The sequence below is a fragment of the Saccostrea cucullata genome, unplaced genomic scaffold (genome assembly GCF_032062105.1).
Source record: "Saccostrea cucullata isolate Sc308-1 unplaced genomic scaffold, CSIRO_AGI_Scuc_v1 ctg326, whole genome shotgun sequence".
NCBI classification, from domain to species: domain Eukaryota; kingdom Metazoa; phylum Mollusca; class Bivalvia; order Ostreida; family Ostreidae; genus Saccostrea; species Saccostrea cuccullata.
In genome coordinates this window covers 473,707-495,559 of record NW_026930161.1, presented here as the reverse complement: position 1 = coordinate 495,559, position 21,853 = coordinate 473,707, and the positions used below count along the sequence as shown (strand labels likewise).

At 33.6% G+C, this 21,853-nt stretch overlaps 2 protein-coding genes across 2 annotated transcripts; both read right to left on the bottom strand.

Moving 5' to 3' along the window:
* Positions 1-681: 681 nt before the first annotated feature.
* LOC134283090 (uncharacterized) lies at positions 682-2,775 on the bottom strand. Its single transcript, XM_062765523.1, has one exon. The coding sequence runs from the start codon at positions 2,698-2,700 to the stop codon at positions 1,126-1,128; it is 1,575 nt and encodes a 524-aa protein (XP_062621507.1). The 5' UTR covers positions 2,701-2,775; the 3' UTR covers positions 682-1,125.
* An 8,393-nt stretch (positions 2,776-11,168) lies between these two features.
* LOC134283143 (uncharacterized) lies at positions 11,169-21,794 on the bottom strand. The gene is made up of 9 exons (XM_062765602.1): positions 21,612-21,794; positions 20,832-20,942; positions 19,554-19,745; positions 19,194-19,322; positions 18,872-19,012; positions 17,299-18,522; positions 17,049-17,209; positions 15,340-15,409; positions 11,169-13,709 (listed from the first exon to the last, which is right to left on the bottom strand). Exons 1-9 carry the CDS (start codon positions 21,619-21,621, stop codon positions 13,363-13,365), a joined length of 2,385 nt encoding a protein of 794 aa, XP_062621586.1. The 5' UTR covers positions 21,622-21,794; the 3' UTR covers positions 11,169-13,362.
* Positions 21,795-21,853: the final 59 nt, after the last annotated feature.

The following is a 21,853-nucleotide window of genomic DNA, read 5'->3' as shown; positions in this document are numbered from 1 at the left end:
AATACTATAGTTATCTACATAAAAGGAGGAACTGGCCGAGTTACAAATGAAATAGATGCTGCTATGCATTATATCGTTTGCATGGTATTGTCGACTAGTACATACATATTTTGTAAAAGTATGAGTCTATGCTTTGTTTATTTCTATTATCCAGATGAACTATTGTGATTTTTAAATGAAATATATGGAAATAACGAACAGTTTTCATTCTCAAAGGTCCATTAAATAATACAAGTTTTGGAGTAGAGCGAACAAGGACCTCAAAAACATCAGAGGTGGGATAAGATGCCATGGATGAGTAAATATACCCAGTCGTTCGGTCACACACGCCGTGTGCTCCTTACCATGATAAGGAAATAACTAAACAAAATATCGACATAATTATCATTATGCAAATAATGACCTATCACCTCAGTCAGCATTTGACTTTATGAAAGATTGTATTCAAGGCACTTGACGTTTTTAACCTTTCATGTCATAAATAAAAAAATCCCCATACTATAATTATTATCATAGTAAGAGGATTTTTTTTAATTATGAAAAGAAAGGGTTGAAAACGTCAAGTGCCTGTGATTGTATTTGCTGACAAGGTCTGTGTATTGGCACAGAATTGCAAATCACAAAATGACAAAATAGAAAGTAGGCAACAACATAGACAAAATGTAATTTATTACACGTATTTTTAACAATGGAACAACCAGAAAGTGGTTTGTCGTATTAAACACTCAGCTTACAATTACTAGTTATACAATGCTGATAACAAAGAAAAAAAAATCGACTTGAAATAATGAAGAAGAGCCTTCCCATCAGACATGTCCTTATATATTAAGGAAAAAACCCAAGAACATATTTAGGAAGGACAGGTGAATGATAAGAGAGTATGTCTAGAGCTTTCATGCTTAAAGCATGTCGTTAATCAGTAAATTTAGCACAAGAAACTATAGCACTAAAAATGTTTGGACGAACGCATGTGATGAACGATCACACATTTGTCTGTCTACAGCTAAGTCTTGTCCTGTATTTTTTCTCAAACGCACTCTATATCATATGATGTAGCTTTTATTCAAAGCAAAAAATCCGAAATGATTTCATTGTAAGTTTTTCTAGATATTTTAAAGGCGCTGTCTATTTCAACGATACAACTGTAACTTCATCGCGGGCCGATAGTGTCCCTGGTGCCACCATCTGGAAACAAGTTGGCGCAAGCGTACTAAACTCGCCGTCTGCTTTAGGTTTGACAGGGCGTCGATGGCCTCTGGATGTTTTGCTTCCAGACATTTCGTTTCCTCTTGGAATTTCTGGATCCAATTCCTTGATTTTCAATCCATGACCATGAGGTTTTTTCTCCATGTTGGCTAGGTCGTTCGTTGTTATCGTTCTTTCGTGAAGCTGCTGCAGCAACTGACGAGCAACTTTTCCTTGTTTAGAATTCGGTGGGAATTCGTTGATATAAGCTTCTATTGCCTTTACGATGAGTTCGTCATATACCCCCGACACGATATCTATTTTTGGCAGATTAAGGGGCTGTCCAGGTTTTCGGGATCTCGGTGTACCAAATGCCGTTCTCGGAATGGGAGCATTCATATATCTTTCAAAGTCTTCGCGCCCACTCATTATTGTTGGCATGGTGTTCGGACGAGCCCCAAAATCAGAAATCAATCCCCTCGGAATACCCATACCACCTCCACGAATGTTTGGCAAATCGAATCCTTCTGCAAAGTGTACTTTTCTTCCAGGTTCATTTGCCAAGGTTTTGCGATAAACCTCCATTGCTTTACCTTCCATGGATGAATTTGAGGATCCAAGATTTTTTCGCTGGAGATCTCCCGAAATATAAGGTAGTTCTATCAGTCGTGGCGGCGAGGCTTTGCCAGGTTGGTTGGTGCGATTGTCGTTGAAATCCCGCAAATCACCAACCGACAGATGTCTATCTGTATGACACTCGTCGTCAGCTCTGTCCTGCATATTGTACGTGGTGACAGTGGCTGGGGTAGGCGGTGGAATTACGGGGGAGGATCCATAGAAAAAGGGAAAGTGCTTTCTCGTGACTATCTGCTTCTTCCCATTGCTAAAGTTACCATCACTTTTGGAAACAGTTGGGAAATCGTCTTCTTGTTTCTTTTTTCTGCGCTGGCTTCTTGAAAGTAGTTTATTTCTTTTCTTAACACTTGAATTACCACTCAATGAGCTTCCAAGACTGTTGTCGTCATAAGAACTCGAACTTAAATCCGTTTTCGACCTTTGCAGACGATCCACAGAAACGACGAAATAAACGTAAGGCATGTCGGAATTAGTGGGGGATCTGCGGCTTACTGATAGAGGGACCATTTCTACTCCCTTTGGAGGCGGATCTTGTTGGGGTTTTTGTGAAGTATCCGGTATTACATATGTGTGGGGAGTCCGCGGCATGAATGAGTCTCCAACCCTCGGAATCGGTCTTAAATTAATCGACAGTGTTTTCTGTTTTTCGGCATGTCTTGCTCTTGATTCCTCCAATTTCTGTTGAATGAACTCCATTCGCTTCCGAGTGAGTTCCTTTCTAGTCAAATTATTGACCATTGGCTGCTTCTTGTATTTGACAATTTCAGTGCTCTTTTCGTCATCCGTTTGTTCTCTTGTTTCATCACAAACGTTTGGTGTTTCATTAGATCCCAGGCCTTCGGCGGTAAGAATAAAATATGGAGTGACTTTTGACGCCATCTTTATACTGCACTCTACGTAAATTCTCAGCCTGTCACTGCAAAAAGTAATTAATAAAAATGCACCATGAATTTGTAACTGTTTTGTTAAGTTTTAAGCAGTTAAAAGTATTGTGATGTCATAATCGAGTTACGTAAAACACATTCTTATCTAATTGTTTTGTAAAATGTATTTTGATTGGTTAATAATGAAAGCGTTGATTGTGACGTAATAATAGAGTGACGCAAAAAAAATTATGCTTTGTGACGTATTTATAGAACAAAAAGGAAACTAGGCATATAAAAAGTCTACTCATTAGATATTTCAGGACACCAAGGCAGCGTTTTCCCCGTAAATACTGTGAAGATAAAGGACAGTAACCAAGCTCAAAAGTCCATTGAAAATAATACAGATTGGGAGCAGAGGAAGCAGGGGCTTCAATAAACATCAGAGGTGGGACCAGGCGCCAGGTACTTTTATTCAGAATAAAATCTCTTTCTTTCTATGAATATAGCTAAAATAAAATTGCACAATCCATTGCATTGTACCAATTTCTCAAGATACCAGTTTGACTTGATAAAAAGAATGATTTTAATGCTTCAAAATAAGAAGTTACTGAGAAAAATGATTTAAGATTTTAATTTTCATACTCTGAATGTTTCAATGGAACTTGTCGCCATTTTGAAGAAAGTGCATTGATAACAATGTGTCGCCCACCTCCCTCTTCGAAAACAACCATATTTTATTGGAGGAAATGGCTTTTGGGGAAATAACACTCAATAAGTATGATTTTCCATCGAAAAATTGAACCTGATGCGGGATTTAGATAGGGATTTACGTTGGCGAAATCCTACTCTAAAGTCATTTCGGGGGTCCTACTTTAGAGCCTGTTTTCCGTTGGGAAATTTTTTCATGAAAATCCTACTCTATACAAGACCGGTATCCCGTCTCTCCGGTATACATTATTCTTTACATAAATTACCGCAAGGAGTCATGTTATTTTGCCAGAAAGAAGGCACACCATACCTTAATCGATAGATTTCTAATCGAAATTACTGTAGACAGGTCTTTGTATAGCATTGTGTTGCCAAATTCTAGGATTACCACTGTGTTTTACAGAGGTAACGCCAGGGCCACCGCGCTTTTAAAAATCAAAAATGTGAGTAATTTTGAAACGAAACCAATGCATTCGTCCGAGAAATTTGAGTTACATGTATACATTGATTCTAACTTCCAGAGATAAAATTAAAAGGGATTTGTCTATATTTCTTTATATTGGTTTTATCTATCTGTCCATTCTTCCGTCTGTCAAATATACAAGTATATATGGTGTCTGGGGCATATATCTCTAAGCTTTGATTTGGATACATAAAAATGTAGTACGTAATGTCTTTTCAGTCCCTTATAAGCTTCTTGGTCATAGGAATATATAGATTGCGAAAGTGGGAGAATTCTGTTCGTTCCACCAAAAACAGCTTTATCTTATCTTTATCATTACTTCCCAAATGCAAAATTAATGTCAAAAATAAATAACAAGATTAATAACTTTGATAAACACTATGATAAACATGTTATGTAAGTTAATTTGAACAATAAATTTAAATCGTAAATATAGTTAAGTTTATGTAGTGATGGAAGGAAAAGGGAAAAGTTGCAATTTCTGTAAGCAAAAGGGGTCAGCGTTTGAGAATTGAGAAACTGCCGGTAGCTTTTTGACCAAAGAGATTAAGAAATAAGTTCTGTAACACCTTCAACCCTTCACATTAAAGAAAGTGGTGCAAATGAAAAACTTTCAGCTCATGAAAAAAACTTTAAATATAACAACAACTAAATATGAAATTGAGGGGGAAACCCTTACTTTACGACTGTACTCGTATATACTGCCCGTATGCTTATTTAAATTCAAAATTAAAAATGAATTAAAATACACAATTTATTATCAGAGTACAATGCAGGTAGTCAGGGTATTCTTTCTTAAAAAATACTTAATAAAAAATATCAAACATTTACAGTATGTGAAAATGAACAAAAAGAATGAAAATATATTAGTAATCTCAGTCAACGAAAATTATTTTTTTATGAGAAATGAAAACGAATACTTACTTTATACTAAGATTTGTTTTATCCCAATCCTTTTAGAGGCGAAGATTTTGTGAAATTTGACATTTTCCTTCATTTTTCGTTTTACCAAGTTATATACTGAAGTTGAGTAATAGAATAGGAAAACTTAATCCTATTGCTAGACTAAAATGTTCCTAATTCTTAGATACAAGTTTACCCAGTTTTCCTCTCTCTCTTCAATTAAAATTGAAAAAAAAAATTACACGCTAATCTACCAGTTTAATACGGCTTAACAATCCGTGCATGAATATCTAGACAATAAATATATAAAACAGTAAATCTGTATTCGATAAGCGCCTTATTATTTAACAGTTAGTATGCAAGTGTTTAAATGCCTTGCTGGCTCAATAATTTCTGGAGGCAAAACGACTAGCTCATACTCAAAAGAAAATAAATATTATATTTAAACTCATTGAGGTTAATAATTGTTTATCAAACAAGATTAGCAACTTTTCAAACGGTTTAATCGGTGTCATGTCAATTTTATTGTTTATGACATGTATGACATTCTCGCGAGGGATTTTTTGGTACATGAGTACGTTCCGATGATAGTAGGTCGATAGATTGTCGAATAACTGCGATATCGCAGTTGAATTTTCGGATTATCTTGAGGAGTCTAAATATCCCTATACACTAAAGCAAAATGGGTTTGGGATATTTATTGTGTAAAGATGTAAATATAGGGTTCATCTATTTCAATTTCAAAATCGATTATCGGACATTTATCCCCAGGATAATGGTCAAAGACACTGAAGATTTCAGTTTGAGTATTACAGTGTGGATTTCAAATAATTTTAGATCCAAAGGCAGATTACTCTTATTGCATAAAGTACCGGAAAATTAGAACCCTTTCGTGTGCAGGGTACCCGGTGTCCCTAATAGTTTGTCATTTAAAAAAAACATAGGTAATCAGAGATTACAGAGCTCACCTCAACGCATGTTGTCTTTAAGTTAGGCAAAGTCACACAATTAACCAACAAAAAGTGTACATTCCAAAAATGAAAATATTTAAGCAATTTTGATCTGATACTTTGAAATAGTCCTAATAATATAAAAAATTTAAACTAGTTCTTCTTCATGAAAATGTAATTAAATAATTAAATTCCAGCATCTGAAGCAAATTTGAGAGTTTTCATCCCTTGATGCATCATTTGTACAAGTTTGGTTTATACAATGTTATATAAACCTTATAGTTTTTTTGGTAATAGACCTGCACCCATAACTTTTACCTGGTCTATTATCTGAAATATGTATGTCAAATTCAGCATCCGAAGCAAGTCCATTAGTGTGCATCCTAAGATGTATCGTCCATGCAAGTTTGCTCATTATAGGGTTCATAGTTAATTGGAAATGAAACCAGCATCAAAAACTATAATTTTCACTCATCCACAAAATGTAGGTCAGATTCAGCATCCGAAGCATGTCTGGTAGTATGTAGGGCTGTCACGGTTAACCGAAAACTCGGTTAACCGCTCCGAAATGGCATTCGGTTCGGTTCGAGTCAGGTTTTCCGGAATTCGGTTCGGTTTTTTTTTAACTTTTATATAATACTAATTTGCTTGCAACACGCGTTGTGATTGGTTGTTTATTTCAATGAAGGGTTCTTTAACCAATGAAAATACAGATAACATCGAAGACATTTAAACATGGCAAATACATGTGGATAGGAAAACCAAATCACAAGTAATTGTTTTGTCAAATGTCCCCTACTTTCAGAAACCAGCATCAAAAGTTTATTACTATTTTTTGTTACATTTAACAACAATAAAATGGATAGAAATTTGTCAGATTTTCACAAATACAATGTCCTTAATCCTTATTATCCTTTGATTTATATAAAGATGTTTTATTTAAATTCAAAATGAAAACCGAAGCAAAACCGAGAATGTCTGGTAGTATGCATCCTTAGATGTATCATCCATGCAAGTTTGGTCACTAAAGAACTCATAGTTACTTGGAAATGAATCATGCACCAAAAACTTTAACCTGTTCACTCAACCGGAAAATGTATGTCAGATTCAGCATCTGAAGCAAGCCTGGTAGTATGCATCCTTAGATGTATCATCCATGCAAGTTTGGTCAACACAGGGCTTATAGTTACTTGGAAATGAAACCTGCATCAAAAACTTTAACCTGTTCACTCAACCGGAAAATGTAGGTCAGATTCAGCATCCGAAGCAAGCCTGGTAGTATGCATCCTTAGATGTATCAACCATGCAAGTTTGGTCAACATAGGGCTGATAGTTACTTGGAAATGAAATCTGCACCAAAAACTTTAACCTGTTCACTCAACCGGAAAATGTAGGTTAGATTCAGCATCCGAAGCAAGCCCGGTAGTGTGCATCCTTAGATGTATCATCCATGCAAGTTTGGTCAACATAGGGCTTATAGTTCCTTGGAAATGAGACCTACACCAAAAACTGCACCAAAAATGTTAACCTGCTCTGAAAACATTAACCTGGTCATTCCTTTGCTGAAATTGCAGCATCTGAAACTTTGACTGGTACAATGAAACACACTAGAAGCATCTTCCATGCATGTTTAATCAATATAGGACCTAGAAGTACTTAAAAAGAAAACTGCTCCAAAAAACTTAACCTTAACCTGGGACGCCGACGCCGACACAGACGCCGACGCCGACGCCAACACCGACGCCGACGCCGAGGGTATTACATAAGCTCCCCCAACTTCGTTGAGGTGAGCTAAAAATGAATGATTCTCCCTCCTTAATAATATCCCTTGCCATCCATTTATGAATTTGATGATATGTCTTTGAATCAGGATGATCATTAATTATGTGTAATAGTTCACAACATACTTGCCAATTGATAGAATGGAGGTCATACATCGGTTACAAAACATTTGCTATATGACGTAAGCATTCAGTGGCCAATATTCCAGATCCTTAACATATTTCAATGTTCAAGAAATTAAACACATTGGTCGACATAACAGACAAATAATAAGAAAAAAATAAATTAAAAAATCAATTAAAAGTAATTAATGTAGATCTATAATTTTTAGCACTGTGTTCTTATATCTGTATATACTGGGGGGGGGGGGGGGGGTGAATAAGGAATTCAACGTTAAAATAGAAATAAAGTACTGCACAAAGAATTTCATTTTTACAGAAAATCAACAGATTTTTGTTTCGGAAATGCAAAGAATTAAATAAAATCTTTGTAATAAACAATGAGTGAAATATATAGATATTACAATTTTATAAAATTCAAGCAAACCAAGAAGAGTACATGTATATAACTGGAACTAAAACATCCATATCTACATTGTAGTGTAAACTGTAGATCTAAGCTGTGTTAAAGCAAGACGATAGGGTTTTAAAGAAAACAAAGGATTTTTCTACACCAAAGCCTGTTTTTGTAGATCATTTAACACAATTTGGAGAATTAAAACAATATTCAATATCCAGTCTGATATAAGATTGATTTCGCCTTTAACCTTTCTAGATAGGTAAACAATTATTGGAACAAATGGATCACTCTTATTTACAATACCGTATTTGTTCAGTTAACTACTAAACTTTATCAATCAGTCAGATTAAAAATGTCATCTCTATCAAAATTACAAATAATCAAGCGAGTCCTATGTGCTATTAACATCGGGATCGGTGTACTTGAAAAATACATACACGTTTGTTGCGTAAACCAAAGGCAAAGTATCCGTCTCTGCGGCTGTTATTACTGTTTTTGGCTTTTATTATTACTATTTGTTGTACAACTACTAGTTTTCCGGTTTTTGTATTGAATATCGAACCAAAATGTCTACCTATAATAAATTTATGAGACTCTGTGAAATGTGGCCGAAAGATGCATCGCGAAGAAAAGACCTTGGTCAATTCCTTGAAAGAAAAGTTATTAAAGCCTTTTCCAAAGGAGAACAATCAACTGTCAATGAAAAGGAGTGCAATGAAATGTACGAGGCACTTGACAGAATTGCGAACAACAATGCAATGAGGAAATATCCAATGGACGATAGTGTCAAATTAACTGTGAGCCATCTAGACTTAGAAGGCTGTCATTTGATGAATTCTGTAGCCAGGGAAGAAGAATATAAGGAGAGATTCAGTACAAAATTTAATTCAATGCTACCAGGTTTCCTAAGGAGAGGACACATACCAACAAAGTCAAAAGAATAAATTAGTGTCAATTGTTAATATGAGATAAAATGTATTTCAGTGAAATGTTATCTATATATATTCTCTGCAAAATAAATCTCAATATATATTCTGATATATTCTCTTTTGAACTTTATTGTGTATTGTCATGATTATTCTCCAACGGCTCGGCCCAAAATTAGACACCTACATCATTTTAATTAAACATATTTATTATTTATGCTGTTATATATCAGAAATGCAAAAGAAAATTAATTTGATACATTTGGCATTTTCATATAACTTGATTATATAAATGCTAATCATTAAAAAAAAAAAAGTGCAATACCTTTAAAGTTTATGGCAGTTCAAAAAATTGTTGATATTTTATTGAATTGATTTGAAAAAAATACAATTAAACAGTAAAATATATATATATCAAAAATAAACAAATCAATAAATCTTGTGACATAAACTTCTGTGTAGACCTATTGGTTTACACATAATTATCAGTAAATTCAATGGTACAATGCACTGTAGTAGACAATATTTTAGTCAGTACCAAAACTTTTTAAAAATGGCTAATAACTATTGATAATGTATAATGTTGCATGTGTGCCTTTTAATAATATTTTAATTTGATGTTGTGCTATATAACTGAAATTATTATATTTATAGTAAACGTATAGTGATTATATATACATCATTACCATAAAACAAATTTTGATGGAAAAAAATCTGGAATTTATATTTCCACTTTCCTAATTTTTGTATATTTTTCTCTGAGTAAAATTTTCATACCGGTAATTTGATATCTTCCCAAAACCCCTGTTAATGCATGCTGATTTTTTGTCTATGAACATCTGATGGCACTATAATCTTAAATTAAGAATATCTTGAAAAATTATCAGTAGGTAAAGTACCTTGCATATGTCCTTAAGTAATAAATGGTGTGTTTTTGGTAAGTTCGGACTAACTAAAATTAAAAAGATCTTTATGTTTGTTTTGTTACTTTACATAAAGATAGAATTTTCTTGTAAATTCCACAATTTAACTCAATTGTGTTTCATAGATATCCGAGATTTAAAACAATTACTGATTTATTTCCGACGTGGAAAAAAGTCATTTAAACTAATAAAAGAAAAGGGGGGAAATTTAAGTTGAAAAATTGGTGAAAAATTTAATTTGAAAGTAGATAGCAAATATCATCTTATTCTACACTCAATCTCATATTTTTTTTTTAATTTTTAGCTCAGATACGCCATATATAGCTTTAAGCTTTATGGAAAAATTATTAATACTGGGAGGTTTCCAAAGGGAACATATATGCATACAAATCATAGCCGATACATATATAATCTACCAAGTTGGCTGAATATTTAGATGAGACCTTAGGGATAACAAACAGTAATACAAACAGTAAGTCTGTTTAAATCCGCTATAGCTAAATACCCAGTACGACTGTATCACATGCAGGGACCTGAAGCATGGATCGATGATGTACAATACCACAATCTTTATTACCCCCCCTCCCTGAACATAATTATCTAAATTAAATTATCTTAAAAATGTGATTTCCCCATCAATAACATCTTTATGTCATTCTGTGTTATCAGTTTGTACAGTTTATCAGGCCAACTAGACTAGCTACTACAGTCTTGTATGAGGCTCATGTGATATACGGTAGCAGGTCATATTGCAGAGATTTCAAACAACTTATTAAATATAAATTAAAACATAAATTTATAAAAGACTGACGATTCCTACAAAGAATTTCAATTGAATAAAAAGTCAAATTGAAATCTCTATATCTCTTTTTTATAAAATGGTGGATCAATGGTAAAACTGAGATTAAAAGAAAAATCATGTTTGATGCTACAGTCAAACCCCATTACTGGTATTTTGAACTTGATAGGGCAGAGAATATTGGAGATATCAAGAATTACTGGTAAATACTTCAAGAATAAGTGGTTGTGATGTCTAATATACTTTAACACATCCATGATATTTGAGATACCAGTCCTCAAGATACCTAGTAAGTTAAACTGTTTATCATATATATTTCATTTTCATACGTATTAATTGTGACAAGACCTTTCTTTGAATATCAACATTTTTGACCTAATGACAAAGTTTCCTGAACATTTTTTTCTTCAATGACTTTAAGTTTAAGTTATCTTCCCCTGACCGTGCATCTGTATACATTTAGATGACACAAACTATGGGTTTTAAATCATAACATAGAAAACTGTACTTTTATTATTTATGATTTTATTAAATTTGAAATGTACATATCTGAATGTTGCCAGATGTTTTCAATCTCATAAAAAAAAATGTTCATAATCTAAAACTTGTAAAAAATAAATTGCATTATAAACTCATCAACACCAATATATATAAAAAATAGATTTTTTTCTCTCTTGTAGTGAATGCATGAACAAATATTACACATGGATTGTATATTGCTTTGCTAAGTGATTTTAATTTAGAATTAAGAATACTGTTTACCAGGTAAATTTTTTCTCTTGAATTCCTTTGAACATTATACAAAGGAAATTAAAGTAAAAAGTATAAACTACAACAGTTCTATTACAAAAGCAAGAAAATTACACGTACAAGAATTGGCATGACCTGTACTTTTAATTTTGACCTTGCTCTAATGACCTTACATGTACTTTAGAATGCTGATGCAAATTCTTAAGATAATCAATCTGTAGATCAAGTAAGAATTTCTGCAAAAACCATTCTTGCAATGCCTGGGTCCTACGTCAACAAGTTGCAGCTGGACCCTTGGCCATGTCCAGTCAATAGGTCATGGGCTGTTGATAGTGATGCCTTCCAAGAAAATGACAAATCTTGATTTATTTTTCTTATCTCTCAACCAATCACATTACATCATTCTATGATAAACAACTTGTAATGTGCATTTCAGGTGTCAACTGAAATTTTCTGTTTACATTAACTAACTATTCATTACATCTAACTATCCAAAAAAGATGCAATTTGATTGGTGCTGCTCATTGAGAGAAGCAAACCCTAAAATATTGAATGAAATTTGCAAGGGGTCCCCACAGCAACAAGTTGACTCAGGACTCCTGACATTGCAAGGATGCTGCAAAACCCGTAGTTAAAGGTCAATTATGCCATAGACAAGATTTTACATTTCATCTGGTCAAGAACAATCTTTTTGTCTTATATGAACTGTATAATAACCTGCATTTATAATCTTATAATGCCCACAAGAGAATTCTAAACCTGTGATCTTGACCTTGTGGAATGACCTTAATTCAGGGTTTGATAAGCAATCTTTATCCCAATTTTTGTATTTAAAAAAAGTCTTCAAAGATATGTTATAAATATATGGGAAGAATTTAAGTATTCCTAGAGACATGTATCTAAAACTTGGTTTGCAAAAGTTCTTATTATATATCTAATTATTTACATAACATATATAAAAACATTTTGAAATCAGTCCATGGTAAAAATGCCAAGTTTACCAAGTAAATAAACAAGATGTGTTTTAAAACACAGATGCCCCTGTATGGTAGGCCATGGTGAGGGTCATATTCTCTAAAATGCACGCAAACTCCAAAGGTCAAGGTCAAAAAGTGTAGATACCCAAAGAAAGGTCTTGTTACAAGAAATACACCTGTGAAAAATGAAAGTCCCAGAAAGTTATGACCAAGGTTAAAGTTTTTAAAAATTTGGTTAAACTCTGAGGTCAATGTCCAAAAATATTTATACCAGATGAAAGGTCTTGTCACAATATATACACTAGTGAAGTATGAAAGCCAAAGCTCCAATTGTTCAAAAGTTACGACCAAGGTTAAAGTGTGGTATTTTTTTTTGTAAAAGTAGGTCAAACTTCAAGGTCAAGAGGTCAAATTTGGTGGTATCCAAAGAAAGGTCTTGTCACAAGGAATACACCTGTGAAAAATGAAAGCCATAGCCCCACTCACTCAATAGTTATGGGCTAGCTAGGTTAAAGTTGACAACAGACAGACAGACAGGACAAAAGCAATACTAGTATACCCTGGGATCAGCATAAAAATAAACTTAATTTATATGGTTAAAAATCTGATTCATACACAAGGAATGTAGCATTGTACACAAATAATGTTTTACATTTGGACACAAAATAATCAGAAAATTGAGCTATCAACATATTAATGAAGTTTTGAATGCAATTATATGTGAAGCCTGAAATATCATGCCATTTTCTAGATGTAATGTAATCAAAATTTCAAAAAAATTGAAAAAAAACAGTTTGACTTCATTTCTTGAATGAAATGAAATAACTTCACAAATATGAAAAGAAATAAAATAAATCCATAACAAGATCTCTTCAATTCCTTGATGAAAAGTATGTCAAGGAAAACAAAGGTTTCTCAACATAAACTGTACTCTAAAATTTCAAAAATGACTGATCACAAAACTGTGTATTTTATTTATACAACAAGTTCTTCCTTTTCTTCAAAGTCTCGCAGTTTTTCCAAAATATCTTTCCTAGGAATTTTTTCTAAATCCAATTTCAGCTGGCCAAGGGTGTAATTCTGAAAATTCTTTGAATTTTGAATCAGCTCCAAGAATGGACTTTCAATCACTCTCTTCTGCCATTTTTGCTTGATGGTGTAAATCATTCCAAAGTTCCAGCCATGAAGATGAGCTAGTCTCTCCCAGTTCAAGCTGCTTCCAGCAAAGTCGAGTTGTGACTGTATGTACTCTATGACAATGTGACTCAGGTCCATCAAAGGAAGGTGATCATAATTACCACATGCATCAGAAGCTCCAGCAGCTAAAAATAAAGCAGGCAGTACCTTTCCTTAGTTCTCATATGTAGGAATTTAAAACTAGACCTATTGTCCTCGATGACCTATTGTATGCATGTTGCAAAACTGTGGAATCATTTTAATTTGTGGAGGTCAATGTTCATGGGCAAACAATTTTTTTATGTATTATTTAGAGTACGAGTTTCCTACTATATCAGAGATATAGGGCGGGGCTTGATAGCTCGAGCCGGGCCCCGCCCTGTATCTCTGATACAGTAGGAAACGAGTATTCTAAATGACTTGTGACATGACCTTTCTTATGACCTCAATAATTTACATGCTTATTTGGGTACTTATCTATCAACCAATCAGATGATTTTGGGGAAAGTTGATAGAGTATCCCATTTTAATTATTCAATCGCAACTGAAATGCCGAGCGAGGTGGACGTGCAGGTATGTATTATTTTAAAATATTTAGAATTATAAAATTTAATGCATGATATAATTTGTTTTCCATGGAAAAAATTAATTTAGATTTGATTACGTGCATAGGTTTTTTTTTTTACTCTATTCAGCTCTTGCTGATATAATTTTTTTTTATTTAAGCAAAAAAAATTGATATATAAGAATCATGTGGGAATATTTTTGAATGAAAAATGCTTCGTGGAGATAGTATTCTGAGAGCGATAGCTCAACCAGATAAATGGAAAAAAGGGGGAGTGCTATTCTTGTTCGACAATGTCATCCATCGGTCGTCATAATCATATACAAAATTGAAATAAACAGATGAAAGGAAAGGGGGGCTTACCTTCATGTTTTACTAAAATGTAGAGTAACCAAAGGGGGATCGGACCAGCACTCACAGGTGCGCGTCGGTATTTCGTGCTTTTTCTTTTTGGCTTTCGTGGATTATTTTTGCTAACCTTGTATACATACGCTTTTTAATTTATCACAAGTAACGATATCACGCACATGGTGTCTGGGTTGATTATTTATCTACCCCCACGAAAAACGATTTTCCATTTTTTTTTGGGGGGGGGGGTACGTGTAAAAGTAATCATTTGTGAACTGCCCATCTCCCTCCATTCCAATTTTTTTTAATCCGACACTCATAACTTTACATTCACGTTGTAAATTTTTTTTTCTGAATTCACTTCAAATTTTAAGTAAATACTAAACAGTGCTATCATGCGAGTTGAATGATTGTTACGTCTGTCTACAGTTACAGCTTTCCGTCATCGCTCAAAAAAAACCCGTACTGTATCATTGATATTTTGCAGATACAGTACAGTTTCTGTTCATTTGCATAAGAAACGCCCACAAAAAGTGTTCTGTATCGCAGTTACAGTACGGTTGACTTCAAAGGAAAACTCGCCGGGTCATGTCACATGTAATTTTGTGGGTAACTCATATATACAGCTGATTCAATGAATAAAATAATTGTTCACAGGAATATTAATTTGTGGATTAAAGTATAAACAATAAATCTAGGAAATCCATAAGCATTTGTCCCCCACAAATATTGATGATTCCACAGTAATTGTCAAATGTCATCAACAATCACAACAGGCCATTTAAGAGAATAGTAGGGTGAATAATAATCTGGTTAATTTAAAAATACTCTACTAATGTAATTAAAGGGGACAAGAAACCAACCACAATCATTGCCATCTGGTTTGTTGTATGGTTTTGCTGGCATTCCTGATGAAGCTCCACCAATGGAAAGCTGCAATGATAAAAATCAACATCATATCACTGCTATAGGCACATACTGTAAATCGTTTTAATTCCACGGTGGCAAAATTTCACGATTTCTTGAAAAGTACCAATCGCGATGGTTTTAATTTCACGCTGCAAGAACTTCATTTTAATTTCATATACGCATTTAATCATTTTTAAAACCAATGACAGCATTCACGGTGGGTTTAATTTCGCGGAAAAATGACGAATCGCGAACATAGTGAAATTAAAACCATCATGATTATTTGCCAATCTACAGTACTTAAAGGTACTTGGACACAGATTTGAAGTTAATATTTTCTCATTTTTTCTGTATAATATCACGAATTATATATTTTAATAGCATTTCACACAAAAATTAATTAAAAATTTTATTTCATTTAAAAGTTATTAAAACTTTAAATTTTTTGGCGGGTTTGATTGACACATCCTTGCACTTTCACAAATTTTAACTTTATTCTTAATCCTTAGGAAAAGTGGCAATTTTGAGTGTTTTAATGAGAAATCATTTAAATATTAAAACTTTTATCAAGAAAAATAATTTTATTCAGAGTTAGAAAGCAAAACACCTTCACAAGTATCGTCATTCCGAACTAAGAGATGTGTACAGAGTTTAGCAAATCGAGCACACTCGTGTTATGTACACAGTTTTTGTAAACAGGGCTCGAGTTCTGTTATTGTTTATATTTAGAATTCACCGGGTGCGTTCAATCGTCACAATCTGCTTATCACAACTGCACGGACTGACAATATATTGTGTGTTTGTTTTGCTTTCGAACGTGTCTACTCTGAATTTTCTGGATTATATTATTAATATTTTTCATTTATACAAAACGAGATTGCCACTTTTCCTAAAGATTAAGAATAAAATTAAATTTGTGAGAGTGCAAGGATATGTCAATCAAACCCGCCGAAAAATTTGAAATTTCAATATCTTTTAAACGAAATAAGATTTTTAATTAATTTTTGTGTGAAATGCTATTAAAATATATAAGTCGTAATATTATAGAAAAAATAATAACTTCAAATCTGTGTCCAAGTACCTTTAATAGATCTACATATACCATGGTGAATAAACTATTACTATCACAACTTCTAGCTACTAAGGACTTCATATCAAAGAATGATTATACATATTTGGTATAAAATTTTGATCCAAACTTCAATATCGGACTATATTAAATGAAAACAATTGGTATACTTATTAATTCTCGTGATTCTAATTCCTCCAATAAAATGTTGTGTGTTTTAGAATTCTACATTTCACCAATCTTCAGAAATGACAGGTCTTGAACATGTGACCTTGACTTGTCTTAATGACCTTGGTTCAGGGTCAAAACACCATCAGGCCAAATATGATCTTCCAAAGTTATTTGATTTCATTATGTTTCTATTATAATTTTTAATGTGTTTCTTCTTCAAAGCTGGCCAAAACCTTTGAAATGTGTGACCATGACCCAAATACCCAGAGTTAGCATAAGGAAAAATTGAATAGACACAAACAATCCCTGTTTCAAAGTATAAGCATCTTTTGTTTTTTCCCAAAACTTGAAAATTGGTTCCATGAAAAATGTGATTTCACATACTTATTTAATTTGACACTGACAGTGGCACCCCTTACTTACTGGATTCTGTAGAGTGGGACAGGAGCAGGAGTTCTGGCCTTGCCTCTGGAAAGGTCTGTGGTTTACGGGATGGCTTGGGAAACTTTTACGTGGGGTGTTCTGAAAGCTTGGAATTCCTGATAATGGTGGACAATTGTTGATTGTGTTAACCTTTGTGTTGTCTGTTTATAGAAATATTGCACATTATGTATAGCACACTGATAAAACAGAAAATTTTCTTTTGCACATAGTGTTTCTAATATTGTTTTACCTGTGTTTGATTGTTGAGTTCCAGTTGAGTTTACAGGTATATTTCTCTGGAATGTTGGGACTGGGAAATCTCTCATTCTCTGATCCAAATCCAAAATTTCGCGTCTAAACTCTGGTTGACCAAAGTTATTAGTAGGTTGTTGATGGAAGTAGTTCAACCTCGAAGGGGAACTCTGATGTCTCGATATGGCATCTCTTTGCAGATGTGGCTCTGAGCCCTTTTCAAGGTTTGATGTATGAATTGGATGTACTTGCTGTGCCATTTTAGAGTCAGGTAATGAATGCTGTAGAGCAGGAGGGAACAAGTTGGAACTGTCAAGGGTTCCATATGTACTGGAAAAAGAGTTCTGCCTGATGGGAATGAAAGGCAAATCTTGACTACATTCATGACACAAAGAGTAGGAAAATGTCATTGCCTCTGGACCAGAAGAACTTGGAATACTGAAACAAAGTGGGACTGATGTAGGTGATGCCAGGCCAGTTTGATGAGGAACAATGCTGAATAGCCTAACATTATCTTTTGTTTGGTTACATTTCTGACAGCGAATTGAGCAGTATGCCTGCTGGTAGGAAGTAGCATAACTCAACTGAGAATCTTGTTCAGTTACCCTTTGGCAGGATTCAAAATACATTGCTCTGTCATTACTAGCCTCTCTCTCTCCCAAATTGCAAGACTCTTGCATTGGGACTGGTAGATTGGAATAAGACAATGTGTGGGAGCTTTCAGTTAAGGCAACACTGGGGCTAGATATTGGAAGCTGACCTGGGGCCTGTGGACTTGGTGTAGATTGAAGCTGATTCAATGAGTCCTCCTGCCTAGGACTCTCTCTCACCATCAAAACATTCTGAAGGGGGCTATGGCCAACTTGCAAATCATCATTATCATTTAGGCTGCAAGGGACGTGTTTTCTCTCTACACTGTTATTTTCCACAGGCAGGGTAATCTCTACACTGCTTTGCTTTACCCTCGGGTGTGTCACACAAGGCACTGAATGGAACTTTTGGTTGTTGTCTGATATTGCTAAGCACTGTGTGCCAGGTATCTGGAGACCAATGCTCTGTCCTCTTCTTTTGTGGTCATCTGTAGCCAATACCTCAGGGAGAGAAGAGGGAGATCTATCTTTTTGTAGACAATCTCTGTTTCTTGGAATGGCTTTTCCATCTTCAGTTGGTAAAACTACCCGTAATTTGGTGCTTAATTTTTCCACCATTAAATTAGCATTTTCTGTTAAATAAACCAAGATGCTACCTCATAATGATTTTTTTTTTTTGGAATTGCATGCACTTTGACATTTAAACTTTATTTATTTGGGCTTGAAAACTATTGGAATTTTTAGATAAAATTAGCACAAGCAGGCTAGCCAAAACAAAGTTAAAGCCCTGTAAAAATACACTGTGCAGAAGTCAAAAATTTATTAATGACTCCAAAATTATCAGGAAAATGTATGAATTTAAAGGACTCAGGAAATGTATGTAGTATAAAGTTGAAGAAATTTTACAAATGTACTTTAATTTTAGGTCATATTCTCCTTTTTAAAAAAATTCTACAGATAGCTCTGCTGTTTGGGTTGTACCTGTTGTAGGGAAATCCTCAGCCATTCTGACTGTCCCATCCTTCCCACTGCTGGACAGGGATGTCCCAGAGTCCTCAGAATCCTGGGATTTAATACTGTCTCTAAAGGAATTGTGGGATTCCTGGGGATCACAGGATGTACCTGTGGAAACAGTTTTGAAAATGATAGAAATAAGCCCAAAAAGTCAATTGATTTGTATAGTTACATGTAATCCTTGTCTTGTATTATCACACAAAAAATTCAGTTCCAATCAATGAAGTGCTTTACAGACCCTAAAACTAAACCTTTTTCTCATTATCTTAACAACATTATATATACCCACTTGTTTGTCTGGTAAAGTTGTCTCTGTAAATGGAGTCTTTATCTACCGAATTCCATTCGTCACTGCTGAGTTTGTTGGCGGATATTTCTAGTGATGTTCCTGCCTGGGAGGACACGCCTCCATTAATTTCTGAGGGAAAAAATCAAGAAAAAATAGAATCAGATCTTTATTGGTTTAAAACATGGATCTCTGTCTATCACACATTGCTTTACTTTATAGGAAATGGATTAACATATGTTGTTGAGAAGTATACACAGCTTACATGGCAAAAACTTCCAGAAATTATAAATAAGGACTTGTTTATCAAGCAGAAAAAAAAATGCTTTGTTGATAACATAAAGAACAATAATTTTAATGTACCATCTGATTCTGTAGGTTTGCGCTTCACCAGAGGAAGTTCCCATATCTGTGTGGCAATGTGGGATACATTGTCTGTGGTTAGATCGTGTAGAGTAAATGGCTGGTCCTCCGTGATGTCATCTAAGAAATCTTGGATTTCCTTCTCTTTGATTTCATACTTAATAAACACAACCCTTCCAGATTTAAAATAATCTACAAAAATTACAATATAAAATAATTATTGCAGTCATGATTGTTTGTTTTTAAAAATATTTTTAGATTCAACCTATATAGGGATGCTTTGAAACTTGTTGAAATGTAAAATTTAATCACAAAGACAGATCTAATTAGATCAGCTGAATTTTCAATTCAGGTAAATATCAATAAATGCCAGATGTAAGAAAATATTTAAATAAATTAAATTATGATTCGAATATTCGTTTTTAAGTTTGAATTAAAAAGAGAGAAAACCCTGAAATTTTCTTACCTCTTGATTTTGTTCAACAGCCTTCTGGATTTCCGTCAAGGTGTGAAGTGTGTATCTAAAAGTAGTTTATTTATTTGTTCACTTAATTAGTGGTATAATAGTGTCCAGGGGCCTAAATAGTAAAAATTTAAAGGGTTGTTAGGATCTTTTACATTGAACATTTCATAGTTTTCTAAATATCATTAAAAATCATTAAGTGAAAATTCTATTAACAAAAAGTACAACCCTTTTAACTTTACCTTAAACTGAACTATTGTTGGTATGAAGGAGTTATCTCCCTTGGTGCACTCTTTTGTTGAGGAATCTTTTGAATTTTCAAAAAAAAAAAAAAAAAAAACTATCAGAGAGGTTTTGGACAGTTATAAATATATCGGAAAAAATACATTGCATCATTTTTTGATATACTGGTTTATCATAACAAAGTAATTGTAAAAACCTGTACTTTACAAGAGTCAAGATATATACCAAATTAATGTAAAGGCGTAATTTTTTAAAGCAAAGAAACCGTAACACAAAAGAAAATATCAGTGGATGTGAGACTTTTCAGACAAGGGAACAGATATGGACCACTAATAAATACGGTACAAATGCATCTGATCATTACACGTCGGCAATCTAAATGACACATTGATTCTTTTCCTTATTATAACTCGTTCATTTATTTATGCACGTTTGTATACAGAAACAACCTGTCCCACCTCCATGCTGAAATGGATACTTTTTGCGCCTCTATCACAGGAGAGTTACAATCTCGAAACTCGCATATTATATTATATTAGGTTTATTATATACATTGTATATAAAACTATTACCTGTGAGACATTCTACTCTAAATGCTCTACAAGTGTGGTATTTTTCCTCAAACTTCTTCTTTATATTGTCAACCTGGTTCTTCACTGCTTCATCTCTTGATAATAAAACCACTGAAAATAATAGTGAGAAATGATCATAACACATTTAAATCATCACTGCTGAGAGTACATATATATACATTTTGTTAAAAAATGGCGTTATTAAATGCATATTTTCCAAACATCATATCTTAATTAAACTCATTCTGGGCAATTTATTTTTTGAATTCATTTGGGGGTATTTTATCATTCCATCTAGGCAAAATATGTTGCAGGTGCATGAAATAAATAACCACAAACTATACATTTAGCACATATAGCTTAATTGTACAATGAGCATGATTAGAAATGGAACAATTATTATCTATTACCAATCATCTCGACTTGAGAGAAAGGCTCAGCTGAAGTTCCAATTGATATTAACTACATCATTGGGTAACTGATTTTGTAATTTTTGAGGAGTGAAATGGCCTACCCATTCAAAGATAACCTACTTTATTCTGGTTCTTTTGAACACTAAAATCTCAACTTTAAGTAAATAAACAATATTCCTTTTTTTTATAATCATAGCTTTCCTCATACTTACTTATGACTACATCAATGAATTCTAAACAGTGTTTCAATATTAAAAAAACACACAAACAAAAAAACAACAAAAAACTGAATGCTTGATTATAAATAAAATGCTGCGCAATTCAAATTGTAAACTCATGAAACTGTAACTATACAAATTGTCCTCACCTCTCTCCATCCCTCATTTGCACTATGCAAGATGACAGGTGTCAATGAACACAGCAAGTAATGGTTAGCGTTTGTTTTTGTAAATTAAAAACAATTTTTTTGTTGACAGTCGCAAAAAATGATGTCAAAAAAGTGATTTTTTTGTTTATCTTCCTGGTCTAGGAATTTCCATTGTTTTCATTCAAATAAAGTCGGGCTTGGGATGCAAAAATTATAACTCTTTTTTCCTAGAAGGACAGTTT